This window comes from Amblyomma americanum, chromosome 11 (genome assembly GCF_052857255.1).
Source record: "Amblyomma americanum isolate KBUSLIRL-KWMA chromosome 11, ASM5285725v1, whole genome shotgun sequence".
In the NCBI taxonomy this organism is placed as follows: domain Eukaryota; kingdom Metazoa; phylum Arthropoda; class Arachnida; order Ixodida; family Ixodidae; genus Amblyomma; species Amblyomma americanum.
The window spans coordinates 94,988,329-95,003,468 of record NC_135507.1 but is presented as its reverse complement, the minus strand read 5'-3'; the positions used below and the strand labels follow the sequence as shown (position 1 = coordinate 95,003,468).

The window sequence follows — 15,140 nt, the reverse complement described above, 5'->3', positions numbered from 1 at the left end:
GAAACAAGTACATTTTAGTATTTGTCGATCACCTTTCAAAATATGCGGAAGCGGTAGCACTCCCAGATCAGAAGGCAGACACGGTTGCAAGAGCATTTGTCGAACAGATCGTGCTCCGACATGGACCCCCGAGGCAACTCTTGACAGATCGGGGAACGAACTTCGTGTCGCAGCTAATGAGGAGAGTTTGCGAGCTGCTTAAGATCGCTAAGAAGCAGACAACACCGTACCATCCGGCTTGCAACGGCGCGGTGGAGCGACTGAACCAAACCGTGGCCGGGTTCCTGTCGCATTTTGTTTCGCGCGACCAGCGGGACTGGGACTTGTGGCTCCCGTATGCAATGTTTGCCTACAATTCCGCAGCACACGAGAGCACGGGCGAATCGCCATTCTTTCTTCTCTACGGCCGAGACCCGGACCAGCCTAGTGAAGTGCCAGAGGGCCCCCGTCGTGTCCCATACGCTTCACTGGACGACTATAAGGTTGAGCTAGAATCGCGCTTGCAAGTGGCGAGGGACATCGCAAAAGAGGCCTTAAAGAAAGCGGCGAAGCGCAGGAAGGAGGTGCACGATCGAAGTGCTAGAGACGCGCCGTTTAATGTGGGGGACAGCGTGTACATTGAAAACTGCCAAAGGCAGATTGGGCTAGCTCGTAAGTTCCAGACGAAGTGGAGAGGACCGTGCGAGGTTGTCGAGAAGCTTTCTCCGGTAAACTTCAGAGTCCGAGACGTGAACCAGCGCTTGATAAGGATACACGCAAATCGCCTCAAGTCGGCACCAGTTCAGTATTCACGAAATGAGGAAAGGGAGAGCGCGGATTTTGATGGGGACAGAAGTGAAGCGGAGCGCGCAGATAGTTCGCAAGAAACGCCCTCTCCTGCATTTGTTCGGCAGGCGCCAGAGGTGACGGCCGGAATGCCACCGGATTTACTTCATGCATTGCTAGAAGAAGAAGCGCGCGAGGTTGCCGCGCAGATAACGCCAGGGGAGGCTCCTGCCACGAGCCCTCGCGAGTCCCAAAGCAGACAAAGGGTCACAGACTTACTTAGTATGACTCATGAAGGCCGATATCCGCTGCGAAATCGGAAAGCTAAGTCGGACTAATGGTGTAAACAGAGCGGAGTTGTGAACTGGTCAGAATTGTGTAATGCCGCAGCTCATAACATTGCTATATGCGTATGTGTAAGTTATCGGAGTTAGTAGTTAAACCTTTCTGTCATTAAGTAACGCCTTCACAGGAGAGCATGCGGAGCGCATGCAGAACCTGCCCTACTTCCTTTCGTCATCTATTTTTTTGTCTGTGCCGTGATCGTGCTAGAAGTGGGAGCTCCTTTGTAACTGTGGTAAATTTATTTCGTCCAGTTTGGACTAGAAAGGAGAGGCTTGGGTGCTGAGTTTCATGTTTATCTGTAAAAGAAGATCAGTGCTGCCCCTGGAGACGCCAGTTATGACAGCGGAGGCATTGGTGTTGTGCAGTGGTGTTGAGTGCAGCGAAAAGTGTTTTGTCGGACGCACTGTGCGAGGCGATTCTGAAAGACAAGGGGAGCTGCAGGGACTCAAATGTTCGGAGAACATTCTTCTGGAGGGTGAGCGAGTGTGACATTCCTTGTGTGCTACGAGGTACATTGTTCGACGGCGCGGCGTAGACGGAAACCCAGGTATTTCTTTGTGTGTGCTACGAGGATCCACGTTCGACGGCGCGGCGTAGACGAAGGGACCCGCCGCCGTGACAGCGGCATCATCAATTACCCAGCCATGCTCTTTGACGACCAGAACAACCGGACCCGCCGCCGCCGCCGCGGGGAAACAGGCTTTATCCTCCCCAATTTCCGGGCACATTCCAGGACAAGGGAGCTGTCAGCGGGCCAGAGCGCGCCGTACCACAGCCGACGCTATGCGCTACCGCGAAGACAACATTCTTTCCCTCCTTCCCCTTTCGACGTGGGCTATCGCCGGGAAGGCACCCACAGCTTCCCGCCGTGCCTCGTGAACAAAAGCGCATTCCCAGAAGGGCCGTGACGGACACCTGTCATGGCGGACAGGCAGTACTCGCCAAGAATGTGGAAAGACAGGCGCTAGTGAATTAGCTCCGAAGAGAGAGCCTGTGTATACTCTCACTTGAGAGAGAGTGGTGGCGTTTTTGTTTATTTAGTTTGTATTGTTAACAGACTCTGGGTTCGAGGCTAAGCCCAACCCAAGGGGTGGTCCCCATCTCGCATGTTATTTTGGATTGGAGAATTGATGCTTTGGGCGGGCCACTGGAAATGACCGCCCTTAGTCCTCTGTTAATCAAGTGCTTAAAAGCACATGTAAACGGATGCAGTCCAGTCTGAGCTGGGGCTCCATGCTTAGCATGTAATGTGATGCTACTTAGGCACTAACCTGCCCGGTCGATGAGTAAAGTAGTGCAAAGTTTGTTCTTTTGTAAATTCAGTTCTGCTTTTTCCAGTTTAACTCTCTGTATATGTATGTTGTAAAATTATGCTCTGCTGTCATCATCTACAAGCTCGCCTCCTGTTCATCTTCCAAGCCGAACGACACTAGAGGAAGGGTTTGTGAACCATCCTCGAAGAAACGGACGACTATTGAAATTCTACTGCAAGCACGCTCAGGACGACATCGTTCGCCAAGAGGGCCTTCAGCGCCGAAGCCCGACGGCGTGCAGCTTCTGACAGCAACCGCTCGAGCCCAACTCCGGAGCCACTCCATCGCCCCCATGAAGTCGTCGGCACGTAAGCTCGGACGCCCCAGCCTCTGATGTATAATCTTAATCATGTGTATTTATTGAATATACCTGTTTGTTTAAACTGAGCCATACGGTGTCTCTTTGCCTCTCCGTCCCGTGTGGACCTGCGCATTATGGGGGTCATCACAACACCGATGAAGTTCAAATTAACCGAACTTCGAACTAATGAAAGTTATCAGAATATGCAGTACACACATTTTGGAAGCAGCCTGGTAGTGAAATTACCGTGTTATTTTATTCTAAAGTATTTCGTCATCACCTTCTGCTTTTTTTTTCCTGGAAGGCAAACACCTTCTGTTCTAAAGCTCGGACTTTTCGGAAAGCCTCTTCATCATCAAAACAGAAGAGGCGAGAGGCGGATCCGAACTTGCACAGCAGAGGACTGCACCGGAGTCGTGTAGGCCGAGCAACAGTCTGTGAGCATGGTCGCAAGGCTGGAAAATCGAGCAGCATGCTACCATTCCGCGACTGCCGCTTTTAGCAAAATGACAGCGCAACCTCCGCGACTCGCAACGAATTCACACTTGTGAGTCGCGAGGTTGCGCGATTGTTAAGGTCAAAACACAGAAGACGCCAGGACGGCCACACAAATACATCTGCCCGATTTTGCTTTCCGAGCCCGAGTCGCACATACTGCCAAACCAATGAGAGTACTCTGCTTTTTGGCGATATCCTCTTTCAATAACATACTGCCGTCTACTTCCCACAGAGTTTCAATCTTACAGTGAAGCGTTTTTAAGCCTTAATTGCTGCAGACTGACGACATTTCTAAATTACTACACCGTAATCTGCCTGCCTTCTTTGCTTGCAACCAATCGAATGCAAAGGGCACTGGAAAACCGTGTAAAATATGCGCCGCAAACAAAAGCCAAAGCTCCAATTCGTTTTTTCGCGCATGTCACGGTCTCGTGCACGACAGCGTGGCTTTGGATTCGGAGTGCTGGAGATGCTGCGCCGCGTCGGTTTCGCTTTATGTCATCGCTGGTTGCATCACCCACCGCTCAAAAGCAAAAGCTAGCCACAGCATGCTACGGAAGCATTCGAGGCCAAAACTTACAAGCAAGCCGAGTACAATTCTCTGGGGTCATGCAGTTCGTTGCCGCCGCCATGCTGCCGCTAACATTGAGAGATTATTATTATTATTGGTGATCATGTTCACCCGGCCTCACACATCACACGCCGATTTTTCCCTCTCCACATCTCCTCCAATGAGGCAGCGCAACCTCACGGGAGCATTTCTTAGTTCACAACGTGCCCAGGACACCCAGATGCACCGGCGCATAGATGCACCTTCGCATTACATGCCTTGCCCAAGCACTTTTCTTCTTCTTGATTTCGACTAGGATGTCGTTAACCCTCGTTATTTCCCTCAACCACTCTGCCCGCTTCCGGTCTCTTAACGTTACACCTACCATTTTTCCTTCCATATCCCGCTGCGTTGTCTAACTTCAGCTGCACCCTTTCTGTTAGCCTCCACGTTTCCACCCCACAGATGAGTACTGATAAGATACAGCTGTTGTATACTTTTTTCTTGAGGGATATTTGGAAACTGCAATTCATGATTTGGTACATGTACTGCATTAAAAGAGTTCAGACAGCAAATTTCCATCGCAATATTTTATTCCTTACAATGATGCACTAAGACGCTGGTATATATGGATTACCATGTGGTATCTACCTATGAGCGCTACAGAATTCATTATTCCTTCTCTCATGCTGCTTCAGTTTCAACTGCCAAAAGATGACTCGGACAATGAAGTACGCAAACGACCATGCTGCCACTCTGAGATTCGGGTTCTTGAGGCAGGCCGGCTCAAAAAGGGTAAACACACAAAATTTCAAACACAAACAAATGGTATGATTTGTTTTAGCAGCGTAAGGAGGCAAAATCTAGCAAGTTTCAGTCACAGGCTTAGTGAGGGATGTAGTTCAGTTTAGAATGTTGTCTGAGGAGCCACTCGGCATTTCCCCCCACACTGAGTTACGTCAAGCTGCACTTGCTCCAGTTACTGGGACGTCGACAAACCCAGTGGTTCACAGGAGCAACTACAGTCGAGCCCAATTATGACAAACCTATCGGTCACACGGATTGCGTACGTTGTATCTGAGGTTCGTATTAAGTGAACTTCTCATTTTACAGCCATAAATACAAAGCCCAACAGAGTTTATCTTGTACAAAGAATTGTCATTCGTGCTGGCTTCTTCAAAGAAGATTATATCAAGGCACTGCTCAAGCCTTCAAGAGAGGTCATACTTTATGTTCCTCGTCGAGGCCCCAAGAGCCAACAATTAGGCTAGCTTTAATTAAGAACACGATATACTAATCGTGGGTTTAAGCGTTCACGGAAACTGGTGGCAGGTCGGCCCTGTACTCATTGTCATCAGATTCTCGGCAGTTGGGCAGCATTCGTACTTCACGTACAACGGTTTCATCGGTGTGTGGCTTTACAATGCTCGCATCACGATCTGCACTAAGTCTTAACTGGCGAAATCCTGTCCGGCCATCTGCACATAAAAAACGCGTTGCTACAAACCAATATGCATTGAAGTACACAGATGTTCAACAGTGTTCTCAGTCATACCTTGGCCTACAGACCATGTTTTACATAAGCAATTCCCAGTGCACTCTGCAATCAATTCCAAGCACATGGCCTTAATCATTTCTGCAGCAGCAAACAAAGATATTCGAACCGGAAACGTCTCCATCTGGCTTGTCAATTGCTTTCAGCATGAGCTGGATGATGCGCCTATCATGTATATAGGACACCTTGAGCACGTGAATAACGCCGATGTCCAGTGGTTGGATCTTTCATTTGGCATTTGGTGGAGAGAGGAACGTTGTTACCACAGCCATAAAAAGCAACACAAGGTGCGTTTCAAAGTTGTCAAGCACGAGTTGGAGCTCATATTTTCTTCGCTATGTCATGGTCGAACGCAACAAGCAACTTGACAACGAAATCATACGCGATACCCACCGCGGCATTGGAACCTATGCCTGGCTGCACTCTAATCACATACTATCAAAAACTCAAGCATTATTGAGGGCTCTGTGGTCAACCTGTAGCATACTGAAACGCAGCTGCCGAACCAATGCAGTGTGCAAGACTTGCCAATTGCAAATGGGTCACTGCCGGTCGTTGCAATACAAGCTCGTGCAAAGTAGGATGTTAACATGCCTTGCCATGTCTTTCATCAGTGCACACATCATCTTTCAAGGCAAACATTTTCGATAGCAGCACTTGGTAAACCTACGCAGTTTTATTGGCAATATGTCCCCATTTTTTATTGCACTTTTGGGTTCTCATGTTTACCGTGGGAGGGTGTCAAGGTCACCCGGAGACATCTTCGATCTCAGCGCTTACCCAAAGCAAAGGTTTTTAGACTGTGGGGACGAGTTTACGGCACCTTCTAAGTTCGTTCTAAGTTACGCTGCCAAGGCTGTTCTTTGTATGCGATGTAGCCCCATTGCCATAATGGATATTTTGACTGCGGCACCCCATTCGTCAATAATAAGCGAGCATTCGTTAAAAGTGCGGCCATTATAAGTGGGCTCGACTCTAGTGCTTGCCGGTAACGCTGACGTGATTAAGAATGTTTATGGTTTATACGGTTCAACATCCATAAGCGGCTCACGCCCTGAGGAATGCCGTAGCCGAGGTCCCCAGAAAATCCAACCACCTGGGGTTCTTTGACATGAACTGACATGCACACTACACAAGCCACTACCAATTCGCCTCCATCAAAATGCAACCGCTGCAGCCGGAATCGAACCCACATCTTTTGGGCCAGCAGCCAAGCACCATAACCACTAAGCCACCACGGCAGGTCATTAGGAATGTGGTAGCCAGGTTGGCCAGTCGATCGTGACATCAAGGTGCAATTCAGCGCCAAGGCCGACTGAGACAAAAACTGGCGACACAGAATGGTTTTGTCACGCCACGCATTTGTTTAGAGCTCGTTTTCATGATTACTAGTCCCACAGGACTCTTTCAAGGCAAAAAAAAATGAATGCCGAAAAACTTTGTGTCTGTACCCCTTTAATGTTGCAGTGAATTAAAATGACGAAGCAGCAATCGTATTGCAATTTTTCATGCCTCACGTGAACTAAACCCACCTTTGAGGTCACAGCTATTAGAACATGCAACCCAAATTTGGTGTCTGCAAGCCATAATGACACAAGTCAACTGTAGAGCTCACTAACTGATGAGGATGTTGCGGATGAGCGAGTGGAAGGCGATGCCGGGGTTGGACACCTCCTTGACGTCGCGCAGAGCAGTGCGATCATGGCGCTGACCACACTGGGGACACTCGACGCTCTGGTCGTAGGACGGGAAGAAGAGACGCGCGCAGCAAGCCTCGTCGGGGCACGTTGCACTCAGCACACGGGGCTGCGCGGGCTCTTTGAGCGACTGAGTCCCCGCGGATGTGGCGTCCATTTCCACTGCCACAAAGTCACTCTAGCTGACAAGTGGTATCACCTGCAGAAGAGAAGAAGAGGAGGAAAATCTTCTTTTCAGTTGAGTGCTAAGTCAGCGAAAACAAAATGACAGTCGATCTGCACAGTTATGCCAAATCCAATTTACGTGTGCTAGCGCTGCATTGTTTATCACCTACCTGCCACCCAAGTCACATGACCTTGTAAAGTCATTACACCCTGCCCAGGCTCTCTCTCTGTGCCTGTCTGTGTGCGTGGGTGTGTGTGGGCACGTATGCACACCTTGGCAGGTTGCACTCACTACTAGCGAACTAAAATAGAACAGTAGCTTCTCTGGTCCTAGGAAAAAAAAACTCTTAAGCAATCTTCAGGGCATCGTTTCAATGTGTTAGCAGCCAAACCTTTGTTATATCCGATGTGGTGCACTTAGGTTCATTATATCTGGGGTAACACATAAATGTTCATTATATCTGAGGTTAACACAATAAGGTTTGTTGTATTTGAGGTTAACACTAAAGGTTTGTTATATCATAGGTTAATACATGAAAGATAATTATAGATGAGGTGGCATACTAAGGTTCGTTATAGCCGAGGTAAAATGCGAAGTTTATTCGTAGCCTGGTGGCCCAGCGTTACAGGTGGGCCACTTGCCACCGGCTAATGACAGCAATGCTCGCGCTTTCTACTTGCACTGATCATTCGAATGCTCACGCACTAATAGAACTGAACAAAATGATGGTACGGTGTGTCCTAAAACCGTGCATAGGCTGCAAAAGGTGGTGAAGTTGTGGGCACTGGATAATTTAGACCATCTGGGGTTTAACACGCAGTGACACTGCAGAGCAGACTGGCATATTTTGCATTTCACTGAAAACAAAATGTCCCAAATCCAAGGGCTAGGCAGCCGAATGCCTTATTCATTTTATTCAAGCCTCCGGAATGTGACAATTTCTACTTATGCGGCCACAAAATCAAGGAGAAAATTCCGCTCTCTGCTTCCGAGCTATACAAGGAAAATAAATAATTGTGAATTTGAAAGACCATCAACTTTAAAGCAGTACTTGAAACTCTACTTGAAAAACCTGGTCACCTATCGTGGCCAGTTTTTGGAAGAAAGATGTCAGGGTCACCACAAATGAATAACAAGATGCAGCGCTGGCACAAACTATATAGTTGTCCACCAAGTTTTCTGAACACAAGGCCTGTGAGAGGTCTCAAGAAACAACTAAAATTGTCTTGGAGAAGGGATGAAAAATTTAGACCGATCGAAATCAAAACAAACAAATGAGTTTGCAATATAATTCAAGAACCTAAGGAAAGTAAGTGCCTTTGTGTAATGTCCTGCATACACACGTGCCAGTACCTTTCCACGTTGAGTAGAAACATTAACATGGGGTGTAGCAAAAGATGTGAAAAAACAAATAGATAGCTATATTATGCACCGAGATTCAAACTTGTAAACAGATGCTACAGTCTGGCCTATAGCTTTGCATGATGCAAGAGAATCTCTGCCATAATATAAACTAGCTGTGTTCTCACTAATGGATGGTCTTAAAAGAGTGGCTTGGCCACTCCCTAAGACAGACAGCGTCCACAATACACAGCGCTATACACGTATTGTTGCGCCTGTTTGTTGCACAACTGACACAAGTGGCGAGCTTTGCAAGTACTGCAATAAAATGTTTGAATTTTGTTGAGAACAAACAAAAGCCAAACCAGGTGCTACTCACACCAGCCACAGAGCTTGCTAGCAGAGGGTTCGGTATCTAAGTTAAACAAGCATTCGAACATGCTGTAACAGAAGAGGTTAAACATCGATTTTTGCAGCAAAATCTTTTTTTTTTTTTGAAATGATCAGTCATGCAAATGTTCAGAAGCTGCTATTACTACATTACACAAGTACGTCAAAATAACAATGTTTACGCTTTGTGTACCAGCCAAAATGACAGCAGATGGACAAAAAAAAACAGAACTTTGTATTCTTCTGCTCCGGTTCATCTGAGTATGAAAAACCATCCAGCACATCAGCATATGTTTATGCTGTCAATATTACAAGTCTGGATGACCATGACAACGACATAAAAATTTCACAACACTCGGCAGAAGCTACTCCTTTGCCCAGTATTTAGAACACACGCCTACAACTCCCGCGGCAACATGCCAAACCATAGTGCTTACCGCGTCAGCTTCAAGGGCCGCGATCAGAAGTGTAGCGAAACAAACAGCGCCTCGCTACAACTAAGCAAGGGCGGCAAAAACGGAACGGAAATTAAGCGAACGCAGCGCAATCATAACGCGCGGACTGCGAGTCGAAAACTTGTCAACAAAAGAACGTTACCCTTCTGTCCAGAGCACGCTGCATTCGCTTCGCGCAGGGTTGTCTATTTTCTTCCTTCAAACCGACGCCGAGGTCCGAAGGAGGGATTATCTGGGGCGGTTGAATATTAAACGCGGACGCCTTTCCAGCGCAGCGCGTCAGTCCTTGAACTAAAACCTACAATGCGAAAAATTTTCACGGGTCCTACAAAATAAAAACACTCCGTTGGGGGACGCCAGACCGCTGTTTACAACGGAAAGGATCGCTATTTCATCGCACTGAGCAACATGCCTCAAAAATCTTGTAGCGAGCAGGAAACGACGAGCACAAACACGGCGAAACGAGAACAGGGCGCCGAGTTCCTCCAGTTGGGAGTTTCTGTTCCGATACGAGCTGCGCGAAGCTACGAAACGAAAAGCACGTTTAGGCATTTTAGCAAACAGACTTCTCAAAGCACAGCACCGTCGAAATGATCACAGCAGCAGGAAAGGAACAACAACCATGCATGCGAAGTGTGCGAATGCCCGCTGGTAACGCGTTCTCCTCTTGTTTGTGGTGCAGTTAGCACAGATAGCTCCAAGTCAGGCGGAAGGCTTCACGGGCTGTTTTTATCCCAAGAATGAACTTACGCGAGTAGAGGCGCTCGCGCCGTCGAGAGGTCTAGAAGCAACATCGCATCCATTCTCAGCTGCCCGTGCTTCCCATGACAATTCGCGACGATGTCGAACGCTCCCGCACGCACGCTGATAGGGGGTGCGCAGCCAGCTGGGAAAATGCGGTTATCCGGCAGACACCGGAAAATCTCCAAGCTCCGAGTCACCACCACAGCAACCACAACGACGCCAGGCTTTGAGTGCGTTCGCTGTAGCGCCAGGGTAGAGAAGCCACCGTCAATTCTCTTTCATTTGACGTCACCAAAGATGCAGAACCGAAACCGCCTTAAAAACCGAAAATGTGTCCTATCGCAGATTTATCTGAGGCCTCAGGAAGCAGAAATTCAATAGAATACATTGAAATGCAACGCTTTGAAAATCTCATCAGTACATTTCGAAAACGCTATTTGACAACAAAGATTACAGAGTGTCTTCATGCCAGTGCTGCCAACCTCGAAAGCCACTTCTCCCCCAAATTTTCACTCAAACTTCCCTAGATTTCCCTAGATGCGAAAAAAAATATTCAGGCATGGAAAAAACGTGCGTAGTTGAATTGTGAACTCTTATATTTCGCAGAGACCCTCTTACCACACTTTGGTAGCAACTTTGATATAAATAACACATTGATTTCCCATGCAAACTCGCGTACCACGTGATCACGGGTAAAGAAAACATTAGTTAATATCAAAGCCTAATAAATCCTGGCCTAAGCCCTGAAATTAACGAAAATCTCGCAGTGAACACTTACGCTCACCGGCTGCAGTCAAAGAGCGAGGGAAAATCCACTTTGTGCCCAAATGTTGGCGTGAACAAACAAACGCTAAAACATAGGACACGTCATTCGGGTGGCATCCCGACTGAGTTTCACTCCTGCATACACATTTCTTTTTTCATGAGGCCAATTAAGCGTTCTTTCACTGCAAAGTCATAAAAGTTGGCCCCTCTTAGAACCCGCTTGGCGTGAAGCGTAGCTGCCAGGGTTTGCGTCATCAAGCTGTTTCTGGTCTTTGTTTTCATCAGGTTGATCTGAGAGAAAACTCTCTCCACTGTTGCACTGGAGTGCGGCAAACAGAGAAGCTTGTAGACGAAGTCGCTCAAGAGAGGGAACATTGGGCTCCCATCTCCTTGCCAGGCGTCTTTCACTCGTTTCCAAAAGCGTTGAACGCTTGCATCTGCCGGCAGGTCCATTTCTCTATTGTGGAGCAGTCTCCGTTCTGCTTCAGTTTTGTTCATTTCTCTTTCTGGCACCACAGAAGGGAATGATGTGGCAAGTGGGGCTATTGAATAAATCCGCTTTTCGATGACAACTTGCGGGTCGATTGCCTCCAGTCTCTTGATCTGGACGTTGTCCAATAGGAATCTGGTTAATATCTGGCTTGCCGCTTCAATATAAAATTCCAAACATCTGAGGCGGAAGTTATGAGTAATGGTTCGGTCTATGCCGTGAGGTTCCGACAGTGCCGACATCACTTTTCCGCCGAGGTATATCTCCTCAAGAGGTATGAAGTTCTTTGGGTCTCTGTACGGTACACGCTCCAACGGTACATCCCGCAAACAGATCGGCTTTATGTCACGCTAAGTCGAGGGCATCTCCTTTGTGACCGAGACCGCTACCCCCACACGCTCTAAGGGTGTCTGGCAGTGCACGCAAAAGTGCGCGAAGTGGTGACACACGCCTGTGAGACTTCATATGAAGTCGCCTAAGCTGTTGTGAAAGAGCAACGACTATTTCTGCTTGCATCCGGGTCGACTTGGGCCTCTAAAAGACTAACCACTTCACCTTCAACTGGCGAGTCACGGGGTCTGGTTCTAAGGAGACTCGTCACGAATTTTTCTACGGAATTTCACCGGAACCCAGCCAAGAGAGTCCAACCTAGATCAGCCCTTCCAACAAGCAGCTCACCCTTAGATTAAAGTGCTGAAACAATTCGTTTGTAATTTCCTCTCTCTGCTCGATTGAATTTTTTTAACTGTTCTAATTGTGTTCTCATTTGATGTTACTGCTTGTATCGTTGTCCTAGTTTCCCTCTTTGTATGTTTATATATGTTTTACTAAATCTCTTTTTTTAAACCTCTTTGGCTTTGTTCTTGTATTTTCCTATGTACGAAGCCCTCCTTATGTAATACCCTGTGAAGGGGCGGGGCCTTAAGGGAAAAATAAATGATGATGATGATGATGACGTGGTGACGAAGAATGTGCGGTGCAGATTGACTGGAGTAGCAAAGTCAATCTGCTCCTCTGAAGCGGAGAAAAAAGCAGAATCCACCGTTCTCGCCGGCCTACAGAAGAATGGCTACACATGTGGCTTTATTCAGCGCGTTGGTCGCCAGTCAAGCTCAGAGGACAGGGCAACCAGCTAACAATGAGACAACGAAACGCGCGTGTTGTGCTTCTATATGTGAGGGGAACCAGCGAGGCACTCGCACGCATTCTGAGAAAACATGAAATCGACATAGGCTCACGAACCTGTTTCGACAACAAACCGCTTCTTGCCATGACCGAAAAACCGTGTCCCAGAGAAAAACAACCAGGTGTCGTTTACAAAATCTTATGATCAAAGTGCCCGGCACCATACATTGGCAAAACAAAAAACCTCCACCAAAGAATAAGGCAACACAAAAATGACATCCGGCAAATGAATTCAGAATCTAACTCCCTCGCCGAACACTGCGAGCGCGCCGACCACAGGATAGCCTTCGAGGAGGTGAGCGTCTTGGCCGTGGAGCCAAACCGGTTCAAGAGGCGACTGCGGAGTCATGGCACATCCGGCTGACAAAGGTGTCGATGAATAGCACTCCAGCAACACTCCCCTCCGCGTACGTTAGTGCATGGAGTGCGCCACGCGCTAACAAACGGAGAACGAAGGCAGCAACCCGCTGCTGCTGGCACACTTTAGTCACCCCTGAAGAAGAGACCGCGTTGGTCCAGAAACCTTGGCTAAAGTTAAAAATATTGGTTGGCGTCAGTTTCCTCTAAACACACCCAACTACCTTCAGCCGTGATTTTGAGGAATCGTGCTTCTTGGACAGCGTGCTTCTGGTACTGCTAAAGCTAGACTGTTCCAGGAACCGACCAGGAAATTCGAAGCAAAGGAAGCGTCCCAACTTTTGCCTAGGCAGATGCGCCATCGACTCTGTTCAAGGGCGGTGGCCAGACTTGTTTCTTAACGGGTAAAGAAGGCAGGAACCGGAGGCAAACCCTATTTCAGGGCGCCCGTCCGCCTTACCCATCGAGTCTCTACCAGCGCTTCCCTCATCATCTCTGTACAGTCCGTGCATTTCCTTCACCATGTAAATAGAATGTCTTGTTGTCCCTCCAAAGTCTCCCTGAGTCCCGTCATCCTCGTACCTCCTCCCGGCCTGACCACGCCACCTCGATCCCAACAACGCTTTCCCCTCGTGCACATGGCGCATAGCCAGATTCTCAAAATCAAGGTGGTGAAGAAACAGTGAATAAGGAGCCGATTCACATCGAAAAATAAAAAAGACACATGCGGAAAGTAAAATTTCCCTAGATTACAACAAAAATCCCTTTCCCCCTAAACAAAGTTCAAATTCCCTAGATCTAGGGGAAAATCCCTAGGGTTGGCAGCACTGCTTCATGCGTCGTCAATACATCGTCCCAAACATCGGCCATTGAAGTAAAAGAGCACGCTACTACAATAGCAAGTGAAAACCAGAACTATACTTTGGTTTCAGTTTTGTTTCCTAATAACTTAGTTTACATGACCATCATGTGTAAGAGAATTTAAACTACATCGTCAGAAAGTTTCTCGTCAGAAAAGATCATGTCTATTTAACATCTGTGTTTAACTTTTAATTAATAACCCCTGAAGAGGCATGTGAAAGGCTAAATTGTGTTTTGCAGCTGACAACGCGATGCATATTCTGAAAGCATATCAAAAGTAAAATTAGTTTCCCACGCGTTTACGGAAACGAAAAATATAATATTGGTATTAATTTTAGATTTTATTTTTAAGCTGCTGCTTCACACTAAATTTACTAAAAGTGCAAAAACCTCATACTTTATATTCTACATGAAAGTAAACCTTTTTTTATGCTATCATCGAAGAAAGAAGTAAATAAAAAAAAATTCCCTGAAAAATTGCGGTGAAAGAAGGTGAAAGAAGGTGGCGCCACCGCTCCGCTATACCAAGCACCACATATCGAGTAGTTCCGTTTTTTTTTTTTTTCGTATATGGCGCGCAGTACGAAAGTAGCTGCGTCAAGTGAGTTCGCAAAATCACTTAATTTGGGAGTGTAAGGATTCTCCTGGGGCTAAATCACAGAGCATCCCAGACCCTGCCACCTGGGAAGAGCTGATCCGGAGCCACTACCCGGATCAGCAGACTCGTCATCCGTCAGGCGGAGACAGCTTACTACAGGACTCTCCGCGGTCTCCGGTGCTGAGAGCCGGCCGGGAGGCACCCCCTCCTAATTGCTGCGTCCCGACCTTGAGGCCCCATGATGACGGGAATAAAGTTCATTCATTCATTCATTCATTCATTCATTCATTCATTCATTCATTCATTCATTCATTGTGTTCTGTTTAGCGCTATCAGAAGAATTGAAAACATGCAGGCGTTCTTTGCAGGAAGTAGCGAGGATTTTGGCGAAGATTCGCACACTGCTGAGGCGCGCCTATGATGTTTGACAAGTTGCTAGTGCAGCAGACTTTGGGATATCATTTGAAAATGCTTGGCAGAGACGAAGTTTCCTTTCGTTACCGTCTGCTAGCCCTAGCTACCCAGTGAAAACACCACATCCCAGGGGTACCCAAAACACCTTCCAATGTTCTGATAGTGCACCGCACTTGATAGGGACATTCCCACAGGTGATCCCAGAGTAATACGGACGATGCCTGCGCAGCTTGTAAATGTCAGACTGGTCCGACGCGTTCCTACGCTCTTTTTTTTTTTACCGCTCGGAAAGCAAAGTCTGCCAACGTTATATGTGATTGTGGTCGGTGGATAAGTGTCCCGTGAAACTT

General features: G+C 47.5%; 1 protein-coding gene across 3 annotated transcripts in view; it reads right to left on the bottom strand.

The window, feature by feature from the left end:
- LOC144110716 (deubiquitinating protein VCPIP1-like) overlaps positions 1–10,354 on the bottom strand; it is a 95,220-nt gene extending 84,866 nt beyond the window's left edge. The window contains exons 1-2 of one of the 3 annotated variants that reach the window (XM_077643784.1): positions 10,127–10,354; positions 6,947–7,223 (exon numbers count right to left, since the gene is read on the bottom strand). In XM_077643784.1, coding sequence (XP_077499910.1) covers positions 6,947–7,181 — 235 coding nt within the window. In that variant the 5' untranslated portion in view covers positions 7,182–7,223; positions 10,127–10,354. Of the gene's footprint in view, positions 1–6,942; positions 7,224–9,358 lie in introns of all 3 variants that reach the window. The other 2 variants (XM_077643785.1, XM_077643786.1) reach the window with 2 other exon arrangements.
- Positions 10,355–15,140: the final 4,786 nt, after the last annotated feature.